At 39.0% G+C, this 24,993-nt stretch overlaps 2 protein-coding genes across 11 annotated transcripts in view; one reads left to right on the top strand and one right to left on the bottom strand.

Moving 5' to 3' along the window:
* fbxw12 (F-box and WD repeat domain containing 12) overlaps positions 1 to 14,152 on the top strand; it is a 38,362-nt gene extending 24,210 nt beyond the window's left edge. Inside the window, exon 11 of the mRNA XM_078413930.1 lies at positions 14,022 to 14,152. Within this exon, the coding sequence (XP_078270056.1) occupies positions 14,022 to 14,028 (7 nt within the window). The 3' untranslated portion in view covers positions 14,029 to 14,152. The remainder of the gene's footprint in view (positions 1 to 14,021) is intronic.
* The window catches only part of LOC144601683 (uncharacterized), a 28,230-nt gene that overhangs the window by 1,382 nt on the left and 1,855 nt on the right, over positions 1 to 24,993 (bottom strand). For 2 of the 10 annotated variants that reach the window (XR_013548347.1, XR_013548351.1), the window contains exons 2-5: positions 15,036 to 15,173; positions 13,560 to 13,591; positions 4,546 to 4,707; positions 1,138 to 3,849 (exon numbers count right to left, since the gene is read on the bottom strand). The gene's annotated coding sequence lies outside the window, so the exon portion shown is untranslated. Of the gene's footprint in view, positions 1 to 1,137; positions 3,850 to 4,545; positions 4,708 to 5,998; positions 10,964 to 13,559; positions 13,592 to 15,035; positions 15,174 to 18,361; positions 18,458 to 23,971; positions 24,092 to 24,993 lie in introns of those variants that run through there. The other 8 variants (XR_013548348.1, XR_013548350.1, XR_013548349.1 and 5 more) reach the window with 8 other exon arrangements.

Genomic DNA, 24,993 nt, shown 5'->3' with positions numbered 1-24,993 from the left:
GCGCCTCATCTACACTACTCCTACTTACCCCCGTTTGACTCATATCTCTCTAAAGCTTTCCTATCCACATACATGTCCAAATGTCTTTTAAATGTTTCTGTCCAATTACCTTCTCTGGCAGTTCATTCCATATACCCACAACCTTCTGTTACTCAAGACTCCTATCAAATCATTTACTTACACCTTAAACCGTTGTCCTCTAGTTCTTGATTCCCCAACTCTGGATTAAAGACTGTCTACACTATCTATTCCCCTCATGAATTTCTACACCTCTACAAGATTACCTCTCATCCTCTAACGCTCCAAATAATAGTCCCAAAACTGCCCAACATAGCTATAGTCCCTATAGCTCAGACCTTCAGGTCCTGGCAAAATCCTCATAAATCTTCCCTGAACACTTTCCAGCTTAACACCATTTTTTTAGCAGGGTGAACACAATTAATACAATTGTCACCAACACCTTGTAAAGTTGTAACATAACATCCCAAGTTCTATACTCCAAACCCTGAATGATGAAGGCCAATGTACCGAAAGCCTTCTTGACCACCTTATCTTCCTGCAATGCCACTTTAGAGGAACTATGTACCTGCACTCCTAGATCCTTCTGCTCTACGACACTCTCCAGTGCCCTGCCATACATTGTGAAGGTTCTGCCCTGGCTAGAATTCCCAAAAGGCAACACCTCACCATTATTTGCATTAAACTCCATTAACCATTTATCTGTACACTTGCCCAACTGCTTAACTGAAAATAATCATCTTCACTATCTACAATACCATCCACTTTAGTGTCATCTGCAAACTTACTAATCATACCTTTTATGTTATCATCCAAATCATTGATATAAACCACAGACAACATTGGGCCCAGTACCAATCATTGAGGCACACCGCCAGTCACAAGCCTCTTGTCTGAAAAACAACCACCCACCATCATCATCCATGAAGCCAATTTTCTATCCAGGCAGCTGGCTCTCCTTGGATCATGTAATCTGCCCTTCCAGAGCAGAGAGACGTAATCTTTATGGATTGCATTCTTATCCCTCAGAATACTCTTTAGTAACTTTCCAATCACAGATGTTAGGCTCACTGGCCTACAGTTCCCAGGCTTTTTATTGTAACCCTTCTTAAATACATTTTACACTCTTCAGTCTTCTGGCATTTCACTCATCATAGTCATACTTTATTAGCCAAGTATGTTTTTTTCAACATACGAAGAATTTGATTTGCCTTACAGTTATATCAATAAAAAGCAACAAGACACACAAAATACATTTTAACATAAACATCCACCACAGTGACTCCTCCACACTCCTCATTGTGATGGAAGGCGGAAAAAAAAATCTCTTCCCTTCTTTGTTCTCCCGCAGTCGGGGGCCTCGAGCATTCTTGACGGGGCGATCTTGGCTTCCATTTCATGTATCTCAGCCAGGGTACCTGCAATTTCCTCTCTAGCTCCCCATAGTGTCCTCGGGTATATCAAATAGGGCCTGGTAAATTTGTCTACCTTCATATGCGTTAGGACCATCAGCAACTATACTACCGACTGCCATCAAGACACTGCCATTGACTGCCCCAAGTTCTCCGGTCTTCATGTCTTTCTCCACAGTAAAAATAGAAGAGGAATACTCATTGTGGAACTTCACTACCTCCACCACCAAAGAGATTCCTTTGAATCCCTATTCTCTATCTGGTTACCTCTTTTCTCGTACTATACATAATATCTCCTTGGATTTTCCTTCATATTATCTTTCCCCTCTTTGCTCTCCCGATTCCCTTCTATAGCATGTTCCCCAGTTCCTGAAGCTCCAGGGATACACTCAATCCCAGCTGCCAGCCCCATGCCTCCTTTTTCTTGACCAAAACCTCAAAACCCCCAAAATACCCTTTGGATCAATAGTTATCAAAAATGACAGTGAAAATGTTATTAGCCGGAATCCAGAATTATTACAATACACAAAGAATTGTATTGCATTCAAACATTAAAGATTATCATTATTACCAATTTTGTATGAACTTATTTTAAAAAATCCACAATGAACACTTGGCATGGAATTTAAACCCAAGGACATTTGTAATTGCTTGAAATAACTACCTCATGAGACTGTGGAAAAAACAATCCTGTAAACCAAACTCCCTCAAATAATGTTATTTACAAACGTCTACTGAATAACATCATTGCTGCATAACACGAAGATATTCTGCTACCTTGTGAAAGACAGTAGATTGTATAGTTATCTCCCAGTGTGGGTGTGACCCTAAAACTATACAACCTACTACCTCATCGCAAAGTGCAAATTCTACTTTTGATGCATTCTTTTAATACAGGTTAAATTATTCATAACACGTGCCATAATCAGAAAAATCAAACTTGAACATGTACAGTTAAATTAGACATATTTGCATAATTCTAGTTGAATACACAGACAAAAATGTAGCAAAGCAACATGATTATTTGCTATGATTGATTACTTGGAGCTAGGGAATTGATTATCCACAGCTTATTAACCTGGGCTTAATGAATGGATTAATGAATGGAAGCTGGAAACAAGAATGTTGGAAATAGTTCACAATCACAGTAATGTAAAAGGTTACTTTAGTTATTTTAGTTTATTTAGCCTATTTAGTTGTTTAGTTATTTAGCCTAAAAGTATAATTAAATTCTACAATTACGGCAAAATACCTACCATAACATGATCATTACTTTGAAATGAAAGCACCGAAAACATTATTCACTAGCCAAGTTAATAGTGTAAAACTTTGCCAAAACATAGATAATTTTTTTCAAAGTCCCCATTGGTATCGCATGCTAAAACAGAAGGGAGTAACAGTATTATTGTGCAACCTTAACTAAAACTGATAACTAATTACAAATGTCTCAAAACATCTTTAAGTTGGAACATTTTATGTACTATTTTCATCTATTGTCAAGCTAATTAGGTTAAATATTATTGTATTAAAATTAAACTAACCCGACTGGACTCTCAGTAAACTACCACCATTTAAACATAGATCATTTAACTTATCACTTAGCTTTCGTTTCCCTTTCCTGACTAGTCCAAAGAAGAGTCTCTACCCGAAAAATCACCCATTCCTTCCCTTTAGAGTTGCTACCTGTCCCCGAGTTACTCCAGCATTTTGTGTCTATCTTCGGTTTATACCAGCATCTGCAGTTCCGTCCTACACATTTAAGTTATCACCTTACCCATGAAGATCTGACAATAGCATGGTTTCACTCCAGTCAGTGAGGCACTCAAGATGGAAAAGCTAATGTAATCAATGTTTGTCGTGTTTCCAATTATTGTTGAACTTAAAAGGCAATTCTATGTAAAATATTAACTCAAAGGTGTTTCCCATAAAACATTGGCAACAATTCATTACCAACCAGGTACCTACTTTTTGCAGTGAATTGACAAACTGCATTATAACAGAAAACAAATAACATAACACCATCTCATTAATACGGTTAACAAGAAATAATTAAAATGCCAGGTAAAAGTTGAACCTACTATTGGAAATTGGGTAACTAAAATAACTGAATAGATAAGTTGCAAATGCATGGAGGATAATTAGCACCCAAGTCAAACTTCAGTACTACTCAATATCTTCAAGAAAACACAAGTAACTTCTTCAAGGAAATATATGAAGTAGATACGTTTTTATACAAAACTACATGGTCAATGAAGTTCTAAAGAGGAAACCCTCTTTCGTTGAATAAGATAAATAATACATTACCTTACTAGCTGAGCTTTTTCCACAATTCTTCAATAAATTGATTTATGTGGGGGAACATATCAAAAACAGTTGATTGGGCACAATTCCACCCCCGACCACAAACTGTAGTTTTCATCTTTTAAAGTGATAAAATCACAAAAACAGGTAAAAGTATAATATATTAAGGGCAAGCAGTGCAAACTGTAATCTATATTTAGATTCCATAAATTGTACTTGTAAAATTAACTGTTATTTTAGCGAAAAGGAACTGTGCAGAAACTAACACAATTTGGAATAAAAGCTGGCAGATTAACATTGTGCAAGATCAGTCATGTCAATGAACAGCCATGTTTGTTTTGCGTGCAGTTTTCAAGTCTCCTGTACTTTTACTTCATATGCCATTCAATATGGTTTTAACTTCAATTTGGTTTTAATTTAAAAAAATTAAAATTAAAATTTTGGAATATCTGAGCATTAAGAACGTGGTATTAGTATTTTCAAATACACATCTGCATTGCAGTATTGTCCCTGGATAGATCACAACCATTCACTCGCCATCTTTTTTTTATATACAGCCATCTGAATAGCAAATGACTTTGTTATTTTAAGTCGTGACAGTTACTCTATTTTAAGTAAATATATTTTAATTTGAATTGAAAAAACATTCAGTCAACAATTTTTTTTAGAAGTCCTCATTAGCATGTCACTGGCTTTGTTATTATTTCCACTTATGAAATTCAAAACATTTAGCAATTTAAGTTATATCTAAAATCAAAAACATACAAAAACACATATTTTTCACATCCGTGGTTCAGAAAACAAAGCGACTCACTAAAAACGGAAAAATCGTAACATGACGCTGAATGTTTACTGCCAAAAATCTGGATACTTGCCGCACTTCAAACGCAAGCCAAATAGGGACAGGGAATCCTTTCCTTGGCATGATTCACTCTGTAGAACAAAAAGTGAAGCTGTAAGCTTCTTTTGTGGAACACTGTAAAAAAAAAGAGATGGAGTAGATGTTAAAATTGTTAAGAAAAATCAGCTTTTTCACTGATTTACATTAGATATTTCACAGGTACAGACAAAATCTGAATGAAAACAATTCCAATGTGATCTTTTTGCAAACAAAACATACAATTCTTCAAACAAGCTTTGATGAACAGACAGACAGCACTTCTGATGCATGCAAACGTCTTTACAAAACTAACCTCGAATTCATTTACATTAATATTCAAAAGGGCGCATGTTGTTCCACAATCCAATGTGGATGCATATACAAATTTCAAAATTTATAAAAAGCACAGTCATCAGATATTTATTTTGTGCCTACTTACATTAATATTTTCTTTCATGCTGACATACAAACAATGAAATTTACTAAATCGTCTATTTATTGTTTGGTCGCAGCTTGGCTTCTATCCCAGTCTCGCTCATATGCACTCTTTGCACCCCTCTGCCAATAACCTACTCCAAAGAATTTGTTTTAGTACTGAGCACAGATGGGAGCAAGTACTTGGCATGAGCAACGCCCAAATGGATACAAATTAGTAATACACTGGCAGCAACACAAAAACGTGAACCGTTGGAAGGAACTGGCACAGGGCCTTCCTCAGTTTAGCATTTTAGAGGAAGCTGGAATGAGAAAAGGAATCAACAGAGAGCCACTGCAATACATTTTTGTGTAAAAAAATATTTAACTTGCTTTTGTTCTATTTAAATGATAAAAATCATTACAAGAATCCAACTACCGCAACTAATGTTAAACTGTATGGCAGTTTTAATGCGCATAGCTTATATCCCAACTGTAATGGATAAATATTTCCATTTTAATTAATACAAATAAATTAACATATTTCAAGTAAAAAATATTAATGATTAACAGTAAAAAGCTGCCACAACCCACACTGTTGACGGTGCAAACTATACATTAATTCAATTGACTGCAAATGTCTGAATTTACAGAAATCAGCGTTAATCATATTATTTTTGAATTAGAAAAATAATCCTCAGAGTGCTTATAGTTACTGTACCTGACTAAATCCTGGGCCCATGACATAAAAAATAATTCAGAATCCTGTTACAGGTTGCTGTTACTTTTGAGACTATCATTCCCAACCCAAAAATGTATCTTTAGCTGCAAAACCACCTTGCTGATTAACCATGTAATACAAAAACCCAGCAGTACTAAGAATTGGGGAAGCAGTCAGCAACAAAAATGTTTTATTTTCAAACAAACATTTCAAGTTATTTAATTTTTTTCCAAATGAAGTCGCGAATGCTCTTCTATAGCAAAGACCCATGAAGCACAAATTGTCAGGCCTTCCGTTTTAAGTTGTATCATTGTAATTACTTGCAGTTCCATTATATTCAAACAATTCTTAACTGGAGCTAAAATGGCATTTCAATGAATGACTACTGCAAATATGGAGTTACAATTTTTTTTTTAAAGCTGCACAAACAGAAAAGTAGCAGTTGACAGCAGCAACACCATTTAGAAACTATGCACACAGTTGAGAGAATATCTTCATTGTACTATTTCTAAATATTTTAAAACATGCAAGCTCAAAATTAATTTTTCAGTTCCTTACTGATTTCCTCTTGGTTACTGGCAAGCAATTAGATAAGCTGTTCCTTTCCTAAATGCACCCAAATTGCCTATAATCAGAAATAATTCTAGATGAACATTGATTTCAATGTGCACCTACATCAACTAATGCAAAATTAATATTTCAAGAAGTCATTCTAAATCATGATCACTTTTATGGTTAATTTCACTATCTCTTCAGATTATGTACCTTCTCCAGATTATTTTTAAATTTGGTAATTATGTAATAATTTTCCTTGATCTCCAAGGAAATCAGTTTTTCACTGCAAAATGCAATTAAGGAATAAACACTCACATAAAACAGAATCTTAACATTTTTTCCATCAAATACTTTTGAAGCAGATTTTTTATTTGGTACCTCAACTCATATAAGCAAACTTTAAGCCTTCAAGGCATAAAATAACATTTTATAAAACACAGGATAATCTTGCCATATTTTACTACCAACTTAATGCAAACTGGTGCCCTCAGCACAATGACACAAGAAAACATTGTTAAAAACCCCCCAATAAATGCAAATTCTCCAAGGGAACCAATTCATTTTACCTAGCATTTATGTCCAAAGCACATTAATGTCCACTAAACCTATATTAAATATTACAGATGAATTTGCTTGGAAATGTTAACTTTAATATATTTTGACACAAGTGGAACACAACCATTTTCAAATAAAATCTATCTCATGTACAACACACAATGATATTAAGGTGCATGGCCATGCAATGTTTGGAGGCAGAAAGTCACAGATGTTTAGTGAGAGAAGGGTGATGCAAAATATGACAAATGTTATGAAAATGTAGTGTGTTCAAGGACAGGAAGGCTTCCGCATTAATTATTCCTGATATTTTCCACTGATCATGTAAAAGAACGCTCAGTCAGCCCCACAAATCTTTGACAATATTATTCCAATAGTCACCTAATTTAATCCTATTCCCATTTCTCCCTACACTATCACTATCCGGTTTTTGCGTCTGGAAGTTCGAATATGATGTGCAGGTTGAAACAAGCCACAAAAAGGACAATTCTGCAAAAAATTTCTTCTGGCCTGGTATTTCTGCAGAAAGAGGCTTTGATAAAAAATTGAAATGACAAAGCTCCAACTCTCTTTCTATCACCCTGTCATCATCAACATCCCTTTACACCAGGGACCGTGTTATAAACTGTGATACAAATCTGGAAACCATAGGCCAGTAATAAACTTGGATTACAACATTTACCCCTCCACCACCCCTCTGACTGATGAAGGCCAGTGTGCCAAAAGCTTTTTGACCACCCTATCTACCTGTGATGCCACTTTCAACAAACTATATACCTATACTCCTAGATCCCTCAGCTCTACAATAATCCCCAGATGCCAACCGTTCACGGTGTAGGTTCCGCCCATGTTAGTGCTCCCAAAATGCAACATCTTACATTTCCCTGTATTAAATCCCATCAACCATTTCACAGCCCACCTGCCCAACCGATCAAGATCCTGCTACAATTGTTGACATCTGCAAACTTGCTAACCATGCCATGCACGTTCTCATTCAAACAATTGATATAATGACAAACAGCAATGAACCCCACACTGTCCCCTGCAGCACACCATTAGTCACAGGCCTCCAGTCCGAAAAGCAACCTTCCACCATCACCGATCGTCTGCTTCCTTCCATGAAGCCAATTTTCTATCCATTCAGCTCTCTTCCCGAATCCCATAGAATCTAACCTTCCAGAGCAGCTTACCATGTGAAACTTTGTCAACTGGACATGGTTATATGTATTTGTGCACAAGCAAGGTATAAGTGTGCATGCAAGTTATATGAAAAGTAGTGTATATTGTAAGAAAGCAGCCACTTTCCAGGAGAATTCAATTGAAGATAGACACAAAAAGCTGGAGTAACTCAGGGTGACGTTTCGGGTCGAGACCCTTCTTCAGACTAGTCAGGGGAAACAAGATATAGACGATGATGTAGAGATAAAGAACAATGAATGAAAGATATGCAAAAAAGTAACAATGAAAAGGAAACAGATCATTGTTAGCTGTTTGTTGGGTGAAAACGAGAAGCTGGTGCGACTTGGGCGGGGGAAGGGGTGGAGAGAGAGGGAATGCCAGGGTTACTTGAAGTTAGAGAAAACCATATTCATGCCGCTGGGCTGTAAGCTGCCCAAGTGAAATACGAGATGCTGTTCCTCCAATATGCGTTTAGCCTCTTTCTGACAATGAAGGAGACCGAGGACAGAAAGGTCAATGTGGGAATGGGAAGAATTAAAGCGTTTAGCATCCGGGAGATACGGTAGGTCCAGGTGGACTGAGCGAAGGTGTTCAGCTAAACGATCGCCAAATGGCAGCCTTATTCTGATGGATTTCATAAGTATAACTTAGTTATTCCTGCCCCATGTGTTGCTAACACCAATGAACCTATCAAATGCCCGCTATATATTCTGGAGAGTGCACATGTATTGCCAAAGGAAGAACCCATCATTGGGCCAGTTCTGCAGCATTGTATTGGGAATGGATGATCAAGATCAAATCTGCAGTATTATGTTGGTACTTAAACATTCATGTCAGACTGTTGTCCAGAATGCAACCGTTAAATAATTGCTGCAGGCTTTTAAATTTCCATCATTTGTGTCAACATTTTCATTGGTAGCATGTGAAAATTACATAATCCATTAATATCAAATCCTTATCAATGAGTTGCAAAAACAAAACATTAAATCTCTCAAACTGATATTATTGTAGAATATATAATTATGAATTCTGACCCATATAGCTTGTTAAAAATTTAGGTTTAGGATTATTATTGCCATGTATTCTCAAGCAGTGAAAAGCTGTTTTGCATGCCATCAAACCAGATTAGTTTATACTATACATAAATACATTGAATAACAGTAAAGCTTTCCACAAATAATGAACAATACACTGGCGTAAGCCAAGTGCAGAGTATAATAAATTTAGAACACAAACAAATTAGACAACAACCCTATTGGAGCCAGAGTGGGAATGAGAAGAATTGAAAGGGGTGGGAGAAGTGCGAGAGAGTCAGGCAAATTAATTTCAACCCCATCAAGTCCCCAATTTTTTTCCACTAAATAACATGCACTTAAAATGTCTATTTCTAGTGTACAATTTAGTGACTTTAATAATCTATCATAGCACAATAAACAAAACCTACGAAATGGATACGGCATAATCAACAAATCAATAGCAGGCAAACAGTAACAAAGTCAATAGCTAAATAGTTATATTCAGGATTAGTGTTAGGTAGCCTGTAAAATGGGCTTTTTTAACTGAATAATAATTCCCTTGCTACAAATCAACATGAAATGGGAAATATCAATCGTTCTTTATCACATCAAAATATGTTTTAAACTGGTATTTTTCAGTGATTCTAAGCCAACATATTGTGTCACATTAATATCAAGAATATAATACCTTTCTTTGCTATTTCAACAAATGTTAATTTGTACTATTCGCTAAAGACTTCAGGCACAAGTATCACTCATTTAGGTTGAAACATAAAATGTATATCAATATGCACTCGTGAATGCCATTCAATATTTTCATCCGTTCTCACAGTTCAAAGGTTTGATAAAAATCTGGCAGCTTGCTGATTATACATTTAAAAAAGTAGTTATATGCTTGAACACTAATCTAATGAATCACAAAGAATGCAGCTTTAGGATTATAAATTACCAAAAACAAATCACTATTCACTGCATAAATTCGTAAGTGAAAGGGTAGAATTAGGTCATTCGGCCCATCAAGTCCACTCCACCATTCAATATTGCCTGATCTATCTCTCCCTCCTCACCACATTCTCCTGCCTTCTCTCCATAACCCAGACCTCCCAACATTTGATTTTACAAATTCAGAATTTTGATGTCCAAAATTCAGAATTTTACATCAAGATTCATAACAATAATATAATAATAAACATTTATTTTTTATAGCGCTTTTCCAAATGCTCAAAGACGCTTTACAAAAACAGTCAAGACATAAAAACAAACAAACTATCCTGATGGAGAAGCGGCGAACAAATAGCACCAGCGTCCTCTCACGTCAGGGTCCGGCAGTAGACAATAAAGAACACAAGACACACAATTACAATTTTTAACACAAACAGCCATCACAGTGATTGCTCCAGGCACACCCTCACTGTGATGGAAGGCAAAGAAAAGTCTTGTCTCCTCCTCATTCTTCTCCCGCGGTGCCATGAGGCGATCGAGGCTCCCGACTTTTGAAGCCCCCACCGGGCGATGGAAAGTCCCAGGGCCGAGCCGAGCAGGCCGATGAAGGTCCTGAGCCCCCACCGGGCGATGAAAAGTGCCGCGGCCGAGCCACGCAGGGCGATGAGGGGCCTGCGAGCGGGTCAATCAAACCTCGCGCTTCAGGGTGGTCGAAGCTGCTACGGCTGGAGCTCCCGAAAGCCGGTCGCCAGCCAGGGACCTGCGAGGTCCCGATGTTGCGGTCTGCAGGGTCCATGGCCAAAGCCTCCGAGATGGTAAGTCCAGGCCCTGCGACCGGAGTCTTCAAGGTCGATCCCAGCTGGAGGCCGCCGACTCCACGGTGTTAGGCCGTAGCACGAACGGAGATACGACACGATAAAGGTCGCATCTCCGTTGAGGAGGAGATTGGGAAAAAAAGGTTTCCCCCACCCTACACATATACAGAGTTAAAAATAAATCAAAAGAAACATTTAAACGATAAGAAAGACAAACACAAAAAACAGACAGAGACTGCCGGTGAGCCGCAGCTGCAGAACGCAGCCACGCCCCCTAGAATATGGCGCGTAATGCCGACCACCAATCACTTGCTCACGCTGGTTCTATGTTATTTCACCTTTGCACCCACTCCCTACACACAATTTTAGAGAGGCCAATTAAGCTACAAATCCACACATCTTTGGGATGTGGGAGGAAACCGGAGGACCCAGAGAAATCACAGTCACAGGGAGAACATACGTACTCCACGCAGACAGCTCCCAAGGTCAGGATCTAACCCGGGTTTCTGGACCTGAGGCAGCACCTCCACTGCTCCACCATTGTGCTGCCTTCTACAATAAAAAATGCAGAAAATGCCAAATATACCGAGAAGACATGGGATATGGAAAAAAAAAATTTTAAGTGTTAAATGTTCCACGGCAAACTGCAACCAAATTTGCTGTGGTTCTCCAACATCCTTTTAGTGGAAACTATATGGCTGCAACAAAGTGAACTTAAAAATAAGGTTAGCCACATATTTTAGAAATTCTATTCTTCAGGGTAATGTAGTCAATTTAAAATATTGGGTTGTTTGGGTAGCTTTCAACTTAACGCACAAGCATTGAATTCTCCAATTTCAGGTAACCCAAACCCCACCCCCCTCCTCTTTAATCACCCATCTCTTCTCTAGATTTGCATCCTTGGCTCTATTTTCTCTGGCTTTACAATTCTCACCTCTTCTATGCCACCATCTCCCTATCAAAAAACACTCTTACCTCTATCTTGTCAGGCTTTGTCCTGCACCCACCTCTCTTCCAGGTTTTCTCCCCTTCCCCTTCCCATTCTTCTCCTCTTCCCCCACCCACCACCACCACCAAACCATCAGTCTTAAGGGCCCTGCCATGAAGCATCACCTATCCATGTTCCACAGATATACTGACTGACCTGCTGAGTTACTCCAGCACTTTGTGTGTTGTTTTTGTAAACTGGCATCTGCAGTTCCTTGTGTCTGTTTAAAATATTTAATTGTTTTAGGCTATTTTATTTTTTTCGTTTTTGTATTTTTTTTAATTAGTCTTTGTTTATTTCATTATAAATATCTTATGAATGCCTCTGAACGTCAAAGATTTGAACTTTTCAAACAACTTGCCATTTTGACAGATGACAAAATTGAGAACATGGCTAAGTCACCTGGCAATGGGTTGTCAGTAATTTCATGTGCAGAGCTTGTTTTGCATCCACCACCTGTATCCCGATCCCTGCACCCATCAGCACTTCCATAATGCCACACATGATCCTGGTACTGCATAGCATGCTGCCAATTAGTACTCGATGCTCCACATCACTAACTTCAGCCTTACAGATTTACATAAAGTATGCGCGGGACATTGGCAAGTGCAGATGGCAATAGTGTTATATTTCAAAAGAAACTTTACACCAAGGCCATATCTGTCTTTTTGAATGGATGCAAATGATCCCCTTGAAAACTCTCCCAACATCCGGACTGACCTCTATCAAACATTGATTCAAATTATTAAGAGACAAATAACTACATGACTACCTAAATGGGGAAAGTAGATCAAGGTCTCAAAGATAAGCAGCAATAAGCCACCCTGGAGACAAAATGTGGAGTACAATCAGATACAAGAACAAAAGAAACCATGACAGAATAGCTTGACATGTGCAGCGGTGACATAAAACATCCAGAAACTGTGAACTAGAAATGATCCACATGTAGGATTTTGTAAACAGCGGACCCAACCAAGAACACATATGAATGGAGTCTGAAGAAGGGTCCCAACCCGAAATGTCTATCCATTCCCTCCACAGATGCTGCCCCACACGCTGAGTTACTCCAGTACTTTGTGTATTGCTTAAGATTCCAGCATCTATTCAAATTAGGAGCAGAGGTAGACCACCCCGTGCTAGAGTCTGTTCCATCAATTAATCAGATCATGGCTGAATCAATTCTGCATTCCCACTTACCCATTTCCTTCAAGAAACCATCTACCTCTGTTTTAACAATATTCTAGGATTTTGCTTCCACTTTCATTTGAGAAGAATTCACAATGAAAAGTGGAAAGATTTTGGCTGAACAGAACACATGGGTAAACCTTACTTCATAAACGGGACCCGTAGATTAGACACTCCCTAAAAAGAAACAAATAGGCTCTTGCTTGTTTAACTCCAACAAATGTAGAAACCTTCCATGTCCAAATTCTCCTATGGAATTCTCTGCCTCAGAAGGCAGTGGAGGCCAATTCTCTAGATGCTTTCAAGAGAGAGTTAGATAGAGCTCTTAATAGAGCTCTCAGGGGGTATGTGGAGAGGGCAGGAACGGGGTACTGATTGTGGATGATCAGCCATGATCACATTGAATGGCGGTGCTGGCTCAAAGGGCTGAATGGCCTACTCCTGCACCTATTGTCTATTGTCTAAAACAACCCACCCATTGCCGATTCAGTTCAGTAAATCTTCTCTGAACTGCTTCCAACACATCCCTCTTGAAATAAAAACCAATAGTGTTTAGAGTACTCCAAATGAGATCTCACCTATTGATGTTTTTAAGTCTGGTGCTGCAAATCTGAAATATAAACAGAAAATACTTAAACAAGATGACCAAGCAGCATATCATCATATCATATCATATATATACAGCCGGAAACAGGCCTTTTCGGCCCTCCAAGTCCGTGCCGCCCAGCGATCCCCGTACATTAACACTATCCTACACCCACTAGGGACAATTTTTACATTTACCCAGCCAATTAACCTACATACCTGTACGTCTTTGGAGTGTGGGAGGAAACCGAAGATCTCGGAGAAAACCCACGCAGGTCACGGGGAGAACGTACAAACTCCTTACAGTGCAGCACCCGTAGTCAGGATCGAACCTGAGTCTCCGGCGCTGCATTCGCTGTAAAGCAGCAACTCTACCGCTGCGCTACCGTGCCGCCCTTTGTGGAAAGATAAATATGGCCTTTGACAATGAGCATTGACTGTTACTCTTTCCACAGATGCTGACTGACATGAGGATACATTAAAAGGAAATGGGAAAGAAGACCTAAACAGTTCATATTTTTGAACTGATTTGAATGACAATGACATGATTATTATATACTTCATAGATACCAAACAAATAAAGCCATTTAACTATTACTGCTTTGACTTCTTTGATAAACAGTTTCTAACAATTAGATAAAATTCTCTAATTTATGATTTATTAGTTTGTTGGGTGAACTAAATCTTTTGGTTTATATTTTGAAAGACTATTTAGTCAGCCTATTCAAACTTATCAAGTTACGTCCCTTTTTCAAAAATTTCAGCTTCAAGTAACATGTTAGTAATAATAGGAACAAGAGCTAAGCATGCACTTGATCAGCCGAAACATCAAAAGAACAAAAAAATTCAAAATATTTTACTTCAAAACTAAATTTGATGTATTTTGACAAAATTGCTGTTTAACATACCCGCTCTGCCTACTGAAACGTGTCATCATTTGAGGTGAACAATGTCAACAACAATGTATTTGTTTTGATTGGTACGTGGTACACAGGCACACCTTTGGAACAGGCCCCTTGGGCCACAATGTTTGTGCCGAACAAAATGCCAAATTAAACTAATAAACTTCTTTGCCACTCTAGCTACACGTGTTACCACTTTCAGGGAGCTATGGACTTGGACCCCAAGATCCCTTTCCAACATCAATGCTGTTCAGAGTCTTGCCATTAACTATAAACTTTCCCCTTGCATTAGACCTTCCATAGTGCAACATACACTTGCTCAGGTTAAACGCCACCTGCCATCATGTCGTGTGTATTATACCTTTTTTTCCTGAGAGACTATTGTGTTTTACAAAAATGACATTACATTTTGTAATCATTTAATATTATAAATAATTCTCATATACATCAAAATGGTGCTCAGGTTAATTTTTTTTAGTAATTAAAATATTGGGAAGAAATAAAAGTCTCAAATCCTCTGCCTGAAAGGATGGTGGAAGCAAAAACGCATTTTTGAAAGATACCTACATGAATACTTGAAGAATTGTAACTCATAAGACTTTGGATTGAGAGGTGGGAAGCATAATTAAATTGCTCTGCCTCTGACTAGCATGGACATGATGAACCAAATGCCCTCCTCGTCAGGTGCTGTCCATTCCTATGTTTCTATGTGAAAAGAGTAAAGTCGACTTTTAATAAACAAAGATCAAGAAGAAACGCAATCAATGACTGCCAGAGAATAAAATTTACTGCAAATTATACTTTGTTTAGTTTAGTTAGGAGATAGTGCGTTAACAGGCCCTTCGGCGTACTGAGTCCGCGCCGACCAACAATCACCTTTACACTGGTTCTATCCTACACACTAGGGGCAATTTACAGAAGCCAAATAACCTACAAACCTGCACTCTTTTGGAATGGGGGAGGAAACCGGAGCAAACGTATAGTCACAGAGATAACATATAAACTCTGTACAGACAGCACCCATAGTCAGGATCGAATGTCAGTCTCTGGCGCTGTAAGGCAGAAACTCTACCGCTGCAACACTGTGCCGCCCAAACATTTTAGTTCCAAAATATAAATACTATGCTGCAATTATTGATACGAGTTTCTTAATATGTAAATTATTTTCAAAGTTACACGCTAAAAATAAACAGAAGTGGCATTTTTGTAGTTCAGTTAACACTGTGGTGCCTTGTATTTCTTATTTGGTTACTTCCAACTGAATGCTTTGCTGTTGGCAATCTTGATGCCTGTTTAGTATTAGTAAAGCTAGTGATTAGATAGTTTTCATTGGAGGCCAATATTAAATTCAAAACTGAATTTACAATTCAAAGACAGCATTGAGTGTTTATAATATAACGTCCATATTTCTTGTAGAAAAATAACTGCAGATGCTGGTACAAATCAAAGGTATTTATTCACAAAATGCTGGAGTAACTCAGCAGGTCAGGCAGCATCTCAAGAGAGAAGAAATGGGTGACGTTTCGGGTCGAGACCCTTCTTCAGACTGATGTCAGGGGGGCGGGACAAAGGAAGGATATAGGTGGAGACAGGAAGATAGAAGGAGAACTAGGAAGGGAAGAGAGGGACAGAGGAACTACCCAAGTTGGAGAAGTCAATGTTCATACCGCTGGGCTGCAAGCTGCCATATTTCTTGGCTTCAGTCATACAATGTGCAAGACACGATAATAGAAAATCAACCTATGCAAAATTGATCAATGAAATGAAAATATTTGGTAATCGAAAGCTTTCCAAAGCTCATTTTCCACCCATCCAATAATTTTAATGTTGTAATAATACCATCACCATTCAACATCCAAATCAACCTATCAGGTTTCCTCCCTGATAGCAATATACAGGAAACATTTCCATCTTTTCAGCTTAGCTACCTGGGAGCTTTAAATATTGCAAACTAAACTTATTATGTTTAAATTCAATGCCGTGTAACTAGACATACCTGGGCTCTGAAGATTAAAGGATAATTCTCTTGCCAAATGATTAGAAATACAGTGCCCTCCATAATGTTCGCAACAAAGACCCATCATTTATTTATTTGTCTCTGTACTCCACAATTTGAGATTTGTAATAGAAAAAAAATCACATGTGGTTAAAGTGCACATTGTCAGATTTGAACAAAGGCCATTTTTATACATTTTGGTTTCACCATATAGAAATTAAAGCAGTGTTTATGCATAGTCCCCCCCATTTCAGGGCACCATAATGTTTGGGACACAGCAATGTCATGTAAATGAAAATGGTTCAGATCGGGTGATTGACTTGGCCACTCAAGAATTTACCATTTTTTTTATTTGGAAAAACTCCTTTGTTGCTTTAGCAGTATGTTTGGGGTCATTGTCTTGCTGTAGAATGAACTGCCGGCCAATGAGTTTTGAGGCATTTATTTGAACTTGAGCAGATAGGATGTGTCTATACACTTCAGAATTCATTATGCTACTACCATCAGAAGTTGTATCAATGAAGATAAGTACGCCAGTACTTCAGCAGCCATACATGCCCAGGCCATAACATCCCCACCACCGTGTTTCACAGATGAGGTGGTATGCTTTGGATCTTGGGCAGTTCCTTCTCTCCTCCATACTTTGCTCTTACCATCACTCTGATACAAGTTAATCTAAGTCTCATCTGTCCACAAGACCTTTTTCCAGAACTGTGGTTGCTCTTTTAAGTACTTCTTGGCAAACTGTAACCTGGCCATCCTATTTTTTGCAGCTAACCAGTGGTTTGCATCTTGCAGTGCAACCTCTGTATTTCTGTTCATGAAGTCTTCTGTGGACAGTGGTCATTGACAAATCCACACCTGACTCCTGAAGAGTGTTTCTGATCTGTCGGACAGGTATTTGGGGATTTTTAAAAAATAGAGAGAATTCTTCTGTCATCAGCTTTGGAGGTCTCCTTGGCCTGCTAGTCCCTTTGCAATTAGTAAGCTCACCAGTGCTCTCTTTCTTCTTAATGATGTTCCAAACAGTTGATTTTGGTAAGACTAAGGTTTGGCTAATGTCTCTAACTGTTTTATTCTTGTTTCTCAGTCCCATAATGGCTTCTTTGACTTTCATTGGTACAACTTTGGTCCTCATGTTGATAAAAGACTAGGTGCTGAGAGCTCTCTAATACCTACATTGAGGCATTTAAACACACCTGAGCAATTACAAACACCTGAGAAGCCATGTGTCCCAAACATTATGGTGCCCTGAAATGGGGGGACTATGTAGAAACACAGTTGTAATTTCTACACGGTGAAACCAAAATGTCTAAAAATACCCTTTAATAAAATCTGACAATGTGCACTTTAACCACCTGTGATTTTTTTCTATTACAAATAAATGACAGGCCTTTGTCCCAAACATTATGGAGGGCACTGTAGCAGCTTCTCCCTCCAATATTTAGTAACATTAGATCCACCTAGCTAACAAGTGGAAAATTTATGAAACTTTTAACATATCAATTATTCACCCAATTCCATATGCTGAAACTTTTCAGGCAGAAATCATGTACAAAATATCATTTACTACACAACTTATCACCAAACATTTGCTGCATTACATTAAAGCCAAAGAAATATCTCTTTACTGACTTACATTTCCACACTTTAACTTAAGAAGTCAAAAAAATGTGGTACACGATTAACTTCTAATTTCCATTATCTGCTAAAGCAGTTTCTTTAACACTAGGCACAAATTCAATTTAAAAAATGGCCAATTAATCTATTAATAAATGTTTATTGTTTTTAGTTATAACTTTAGAATAAGGAATCATGCACTCCCTTAATCTATAGAGATGATTCCAGAGAAATAATGAAATGGTCACTGTCAAATAATAATATAAACAGCAATTACCTTTAACAATTTCTGTTCTTAAATGATGTCTGTAAGTCACCAATGGCCAGGGTTTAATGTTTACACACACTGACTGTAAGCCAGAATTGTATGAATCTGCATCAAGAAAGCAAGGAATGATATTCCAGAATCATTCTCTAAAAGAAGTGCTCACTATTTAAAGGCTAAATATAATTTCTCAGACTGTACTCACAAGCTTCAAATGGTGAAATTTATGATTACAGCTCTATCATTATGAAATCATCCTTACAGCTCTATCTTTCCCTAAACAGAGTTGGTGGATCAATTGGTGACGATATATTACGATTTGTGAAGGCTGGTTGGAGAATTAGTGTTAATGTGTATGTGTGAGTGATTAGGCTGCATTGAAAGAAAGCACATGGGGAAATGGAATCTCTAATATTGCCCTAACAGCCAATGTACTCAATGGACTGAGTGGCCGCCTGTTTAAGTAATGTGAGAAATACCTGTAGAAGGGAAAATAATAAAGGCACATGTAAAATAGCTTGCACATTAAATTTATAGATGCATAGACAATAGGTGCAGGAGGCCACTCGGCTCTTCGAGCAAGCACCTCTATTCAATGTGTTCATAGCTGATTATCCACTCAGTAACCCGTTCCTGCCTTCTCCCCATAACCCCTTGATTCCGCTAGCCCTAAGAGCACTATCTAACTGTTTTGAATACATCCAGTGAATCGACCTCCACTGCCTTCTCAGGCAGCGAATTCCACAAATTCACAATTCTGTGTGAAAATGTTTTCCCTCGTCTCAGTTCTAAATGGCCTACCCCTTATTCTTAAACTGTGGCCCCTGGTTCTGGACTCCCCCAACATCGGGAACATGTTTCCTGCATCTAGCGTGTCCAATCCCTTAATAATTGTACATGTTTCTATAAGATCCCCTCTCATCCTTCTAAATTCCAGTGAACACAAGCCCAGTAACTCCATTCTTTCATCATATGACAGTCCCGCCATCCCGGGAATTAACCTCGTGAACCTACGCTGTACTCCCTCAATAGCTAGAATGTCCTTCCTCCAATTAGGAGACCAAAACTACACACAATACTCCAGGTGTGGTCCCACCAGGGCCCTGTGCCACTGCAGAAGGACCTCTTTGCTTCTATACTCAACTCCTCTTGTTATGAAGGCCAACATGCCATTAGCTTTCTTCACTGCCTGTTGTACCTGTATGCTTATTTTCAGTGACTGATGTACTAGGACACCGAGGTCTCGTTGTACTTCCCCTTTTCCTAACCTGACACCATTCAGATAATAATCTGGCTTCCCGTTCTTGCCTCCAAAGTCGATAACCTTACATTTATCCACATTATACTGCATCTGCCCACTCCCCCAACCTGTCCAAGTCACTCTGCATCCTCAGAGCATCCTCTTTACAGTTCACACTGCCAGCCAGCTTTGTGTCATCTGCAAATTTGCTAATGTTACCTTTAATCCCTTCATCTAAATCATTAATGCATATTGTAAATAGCTGCGATCCAACACCGAGCTTTGCGGTACCCCACTAGTCACTGCCTGCCATTCTGAAAGTGACCCGTTAATCCACACTCTTTGTTTCCTGTCTGCCAACCAATTTTCTATCCATGTCAATACCCTACCCCATTACCGTGAGCTCTAATTTTGCCAACTAATCTCCCGTGTGGGACCTTATCAAAGGCTTTCTGAAAGTCCAGGGGCACTACATCCACTGGCTCTCCCTTGTCCATTTTACTTGTTACATCCTCAAAAAATTCCAGATTTGTCAAGCATGATTTCCCCTTCGTAATTTGCTTAAGCTATTCTGTTACAATAGCGAAATAAAACAGGTTAATTTTCTTATAAAATGTCTTCAAAGACATTCATGGCATTACTTCTGATAACTATAACATAGGAAATATATGGTCAAAATGTGACAAATCAGATAAAAACACAATGAAACCTTTTGCTGCTCTGATCAAACTGAACCATGAATTTTGATCAGTTCTGGTTGCCACTGTAAAAGGGAAAATTATCACATGCTGAGACAGTATGTAGAATAAAACATGGAATCTGCACTTTGGTGTCAAGATGAGTTAAGAGAAAAGACTGGAAAAATATCGTGCTTTATGGCCGAACAAAGAGGTATCTAAGGTAATTGTATAGAATCTCAAGCCAGCCGAAGGATTAGAAAACAAACTAAAATCTACTTCACATTGCACGGCAAGGTCGCAGTGACTTAAATTTGGCTTTTTCTAATTCAAACCTAAGTTCAGTAAAAGGAATTATTTTTCAGAAAGATTTTAAAACAGTAATGTTTAAACCTTCAGATATAAGCTAGCCCTTAAAGATGTGCTCTTTAAAAAAACATTTTGTTCCTTCAATCTCTCCAAACAGTGCAAAACCATAGCAGGTAGACTGACATATCAATGGCACTTCATGAGTTTTCCACCATTTGTCACATTGAGGCACTGAATGGAATACCTGTTGGAATTTGTTTTGGTAATTTGTTCAAAATAATCTGGTAAAGCTTCATGATTTCAAAATCCCAGAGGCTCTACAACCCTATCAAGGTTGAGGGATTTGAGGAAAATAAATACAGTTGAAACACATTTCTTGTTTATAATTGCAGGCAATTCATTCAAAATATTTTGGCATTGGCAAGGATACAAGAGAAATATTTCAAAAACAAATAATATAGTAAATGCCAAAATAGACATTTACTTTAAGCACAATCTGCTGGTAAATTCTGTCAATTCCAAATGGAACAACTGTCATTCACCAAGCTAAATGCCAGTAAGTCCACACTTACTAATCGTTAATACAAAGTCCCCCCCACCCCAATATATTCTTCCCCAGACTAAGGAGTGCAGTGGCAGAACTCCATCTCGGAATTCTACAGCTGATTACATGGGCAGGATCCACAAGTCCAGTAGAGGTTTTTTTTTTGGGGGGGGGGGGGGGGGGGGGGGGGGGGGGAGGAGGAGGAGGAGGGGAAAGAGTCAAACTGATTAAAATATATATATTTGTAGTTTAATATTTTGGTTAATTTAAAAGTTAAATCTTATTTCAATTCTGATCATTGCATTTAAAAAAAACTTGAGACAGCAAAGTTAAGAGACTGTGCTATGATGGCTGTTAAAGCTGTCAAGGAAATTTTACCAATGAGATTCTCCACTACATCATTTAGGATACAGCCAAGATGCCTTCGGGAAACATAATTACCAACTATATCCAGACCAGGTAGGTTTGAAATAGCTGTGAAAACAGGTATTTTTTGTGATTTTTTTTAACGGAAACTATGAATGCACCATTTTTGATTACTTTTAGTCAAGTCAAGTCAAGTCAATTTTATTTGTATAGCACATTTAAAAACAACCCACGTTGACCAAAGTGCTGTACATCTGATTAGGTTCCAATGGGGAAAAAAATGAAGCATACAGTAGCACGCAAACAGTTCACAGCGCCTCCTCAATGAGCCTCAAACGCTAGGGAGTATTCTACTTAGAATTCTACTGTTAAGTAAAATTAGCATACTATGCCAGTTGAGTTAATTTTATTAGAGCAGTTTATCAAAACCCAAAAAAAGTTCTAATCAATAAATTGTCATATCGAAATGGAGATTACCACATTGAAACAAATACCTGGGACTAGCTTGGATGGGGCATCTTGGTCTGCATGTACGAGTTGATCTGAAGGGCCTGTTTTCATCTTATATGATTCTGTGACCTTTAAATCTATTTGTAAATAAAAATAACTGATTCTAGTATGACAAATTTGTACTATTATGTATCGTTCCATTCTTAAAATGGCTTCCATCTGGCATGCCAATACTTTCACAGGTATGGCATTACAACTGGTAATATGCTTACAAGCAACAATTATTACATTTTACATCAAGTTTAATTCAATACTGAGGTATTGAATGTACTGAGGCACTTACAAAATATGTCTTAGTTGAATCCATCCCCACAACTGCACACTTAAACTCTCTTGCTAGTCTTATGATTTTATCTATTATCTTAAATATTTCTGTCTCTTGATAAAAAGTCAATCCTGACTTGGAATGTTCTCATCGTTCCTTTTTCACTTAAATGTCAAAGCCAGGAGTTGCTGCAAAACAAACCTTACACTGGTTGAACAAACAGCTAACAAAGTACTGGGCATACAAGTGATGCCAATGTCCCGTGAATAAAAACAGAATAGGGATTATGAGTAACGATCTCTGCCATCCGACTGATTTTCAGAGCACTCGGCTGGCTTTGTATCAATATTATGTTGATTACTGTCCAAGGATAAGCTACCCAAAACTCTGGCAGATGATCTTGTATTTGAAAAACGAGTTCTGTTAAATCCATTTCAATGCCACATTGAAAATTCACTTCACACCAATGCAAACATGCAAAATTAAACATGTAGAATTTTTCTTAAGTTAAAATTATCCCTTGTAAATGTTGGTCTTATTGAAGTTTTAGTCATTCGAGGTTGTGTTTTAGAAGTAATCTTATACTTTGTTTTCTCATCACTTATCATACACTTTGGCTGGTGCCTAACCCAATTTGTATTTCTTGGTAGTAATTGCTAAAGTAACACTGGGTGACCGTCACCTGCTAGCTTTAACTACTCCTGGTAAGTGTCTAAAGATACAGATTTCTACTTTATTAAGAGAAGTGGATTTTTTTCTGTTCTCACCTTGTCCACCAATCACTACAATCAATAACCTAGTGGATGGTGCATTAGCAACTTTTAAAAAACCCGTACCAGATTTGTAATTACAAAGTAGCTATTTATTCTACTCTGTGCAAACATATTTCGCTTGGGCAGCTTACACCCCAGCGACTTCTAACTTCCAGTGACCCATGCTTTCCCTCTCTCTCCATCCCTCCCCCTTCCTTGTTCTCCGACCAGTCTGACTATCCTCTTGATTACATTTTAACTTTGTATGCTTCGTTGTCACCTTCCCCTAGCTAACAATGATCTATTCCACATTTTCCTTGACCCTCATCCCTTTTGATGTCTCATTTTCACATCTTACCTTCCATATCTCTGTCTCCCTCTCCTCTGTCAGAAGGGTCTCGACCTGAAACGTCACCCATTCCTTCTCTTCAGAAATGCTGCCTGTCTCGCTGAATTACACCAGCATTTTGTGTCCAACTTAAATTAAATCATGTGCTTGTTATTCTTCTCCTTTGCAATTCAAAGGCAATGCAAGGTAGCGCTTCGCAAAGCGCCAAACAATTGCTCAAGGCCTGCGCCTCAACCTAACTCCAAGCGGCAGTGATGTGTGGGCCATGAAAGGACTGCAGATGCTGGTTTAAATCGAAGGTAGACACAAAATGCTGGAGTAACTCAGCGGGTCATGCAGCATCTTGGGAGAGAAGGAATGGGTGACATTTCGGGTCGAGACCCTTCTTCAGACTGATGTGAGGGAAGACAGGAAGACTAGTGGGAGTACTGGGAAGAGGAAGGGGATAGAGAGGGAAAGCAGGGACTATCTGAAGTTAGAGAAGTCAATGTTCATACCGCTGGGGTGTAAACTACCCAAGTGAAATATGAGGTGCTGTTCTGCCAATTTGCGCGGGGCCTCAATCTGACAATGGAGGAGGCCCAGGACAGAAAGGTCAGATTGGGAATGGGAGGGTGTGTTGAAGTGCTGAGCCACCGGGAGATCAGGTTAGTTAAGGCGGACTGAGCGGAGGTGTTCAGCGAAACGATCACCAAGCCTGTGCCGATCACCGATGTAGAGAAGTTGACACCTGGAACAGCGGATACAGTAGATGAGGTTGGAGGAGGTGCAGGTGAACTTCTGCCTCACCTGGAAAGACTTTGGGTCCTTGGATGGAGTCGAGGGGGGAGGAAAAGGGCCAGGTGTGTATCTCCTGCGGTTGCAGGGGAAAGTACCTGGGGAGGGGGTGGTTTGGGTGGAAAGGACGAGTGGACCAGGGAGTTTCAAAGGGAACGGTCTCTACGGAAAGCAGAAAAGGGAGGGGATGGGAAGATGTGGCCAGTAGTGGTATCCCGTTGGAGGTGGCGGAAATGTTGGAGGATAATATGTTGTATGCGACGGCTGATGGGGTGGAAGGTGAAGACAAGGGGGACTCTGTCCTTGTTGCGAATAGGGGAGGGGGAGAAAGAGCAGAGATGCGGGATATTGAGGAGACCCTAGTGAGAGCCTCATCTATAATGGAAGAGGGGAACCCCCGTTTCCTAAAGAATGAGGATATCTCCGATGCCCTGGTATGGAACACCTCATCCTGGGCGCAGATGCGGCGTAGACGGAGGAATTGGAAGTAGGGGATAGAGTCTTTTTATTTCCCTACACAATCAGATGCGGTGCTGGGGTGGGACAGTATTGAGGGTGAACCACATTAATGGACCAGTCACAAAGCAGACGGGGTGATACTCCCCTCGTCACACCGTCCATAGACACACAATGCTGGAGTAACAGGCAGCATCTGTGGAGAGAAGCAATAGGTGAGACCCTTCTTCAGACTGAGTCAGGGAGAGGGAGACGAGGAAGGCTAAGGTGTGAAAACGACAGACCAAAGCTGATGCTGGTAAGGAAATGTAGAATGGTTCGTTGTCAGTTGAGGGGAAGTTGACAAGGGGGAAACAAACAGTAAAATTAATCAGGACAGTGAAACTAGTTGGGGAGGGG

The sequence above is a fragment of the Rhinoraja longicauda genome, chromosome 17 (genome assembly GCF_053455715.1).
Source record: "Rhinoraja longicauda isolate Sanriku21f chromosome 17, sRhiLon1.1, whole genome shotgun sequence".
Taxonomy (NCBI): Eukaryota; Metazoa; Chordata; class Chondrichthyes; order Rajiformes; family Arhynchobatidae; genus Rhinoraja; species Rhinoraja longicauda.
Note: the sequence above shows the minus strand (reverse complement) of the source record. Positions and strands in the feature narration are given on the sequence as shown.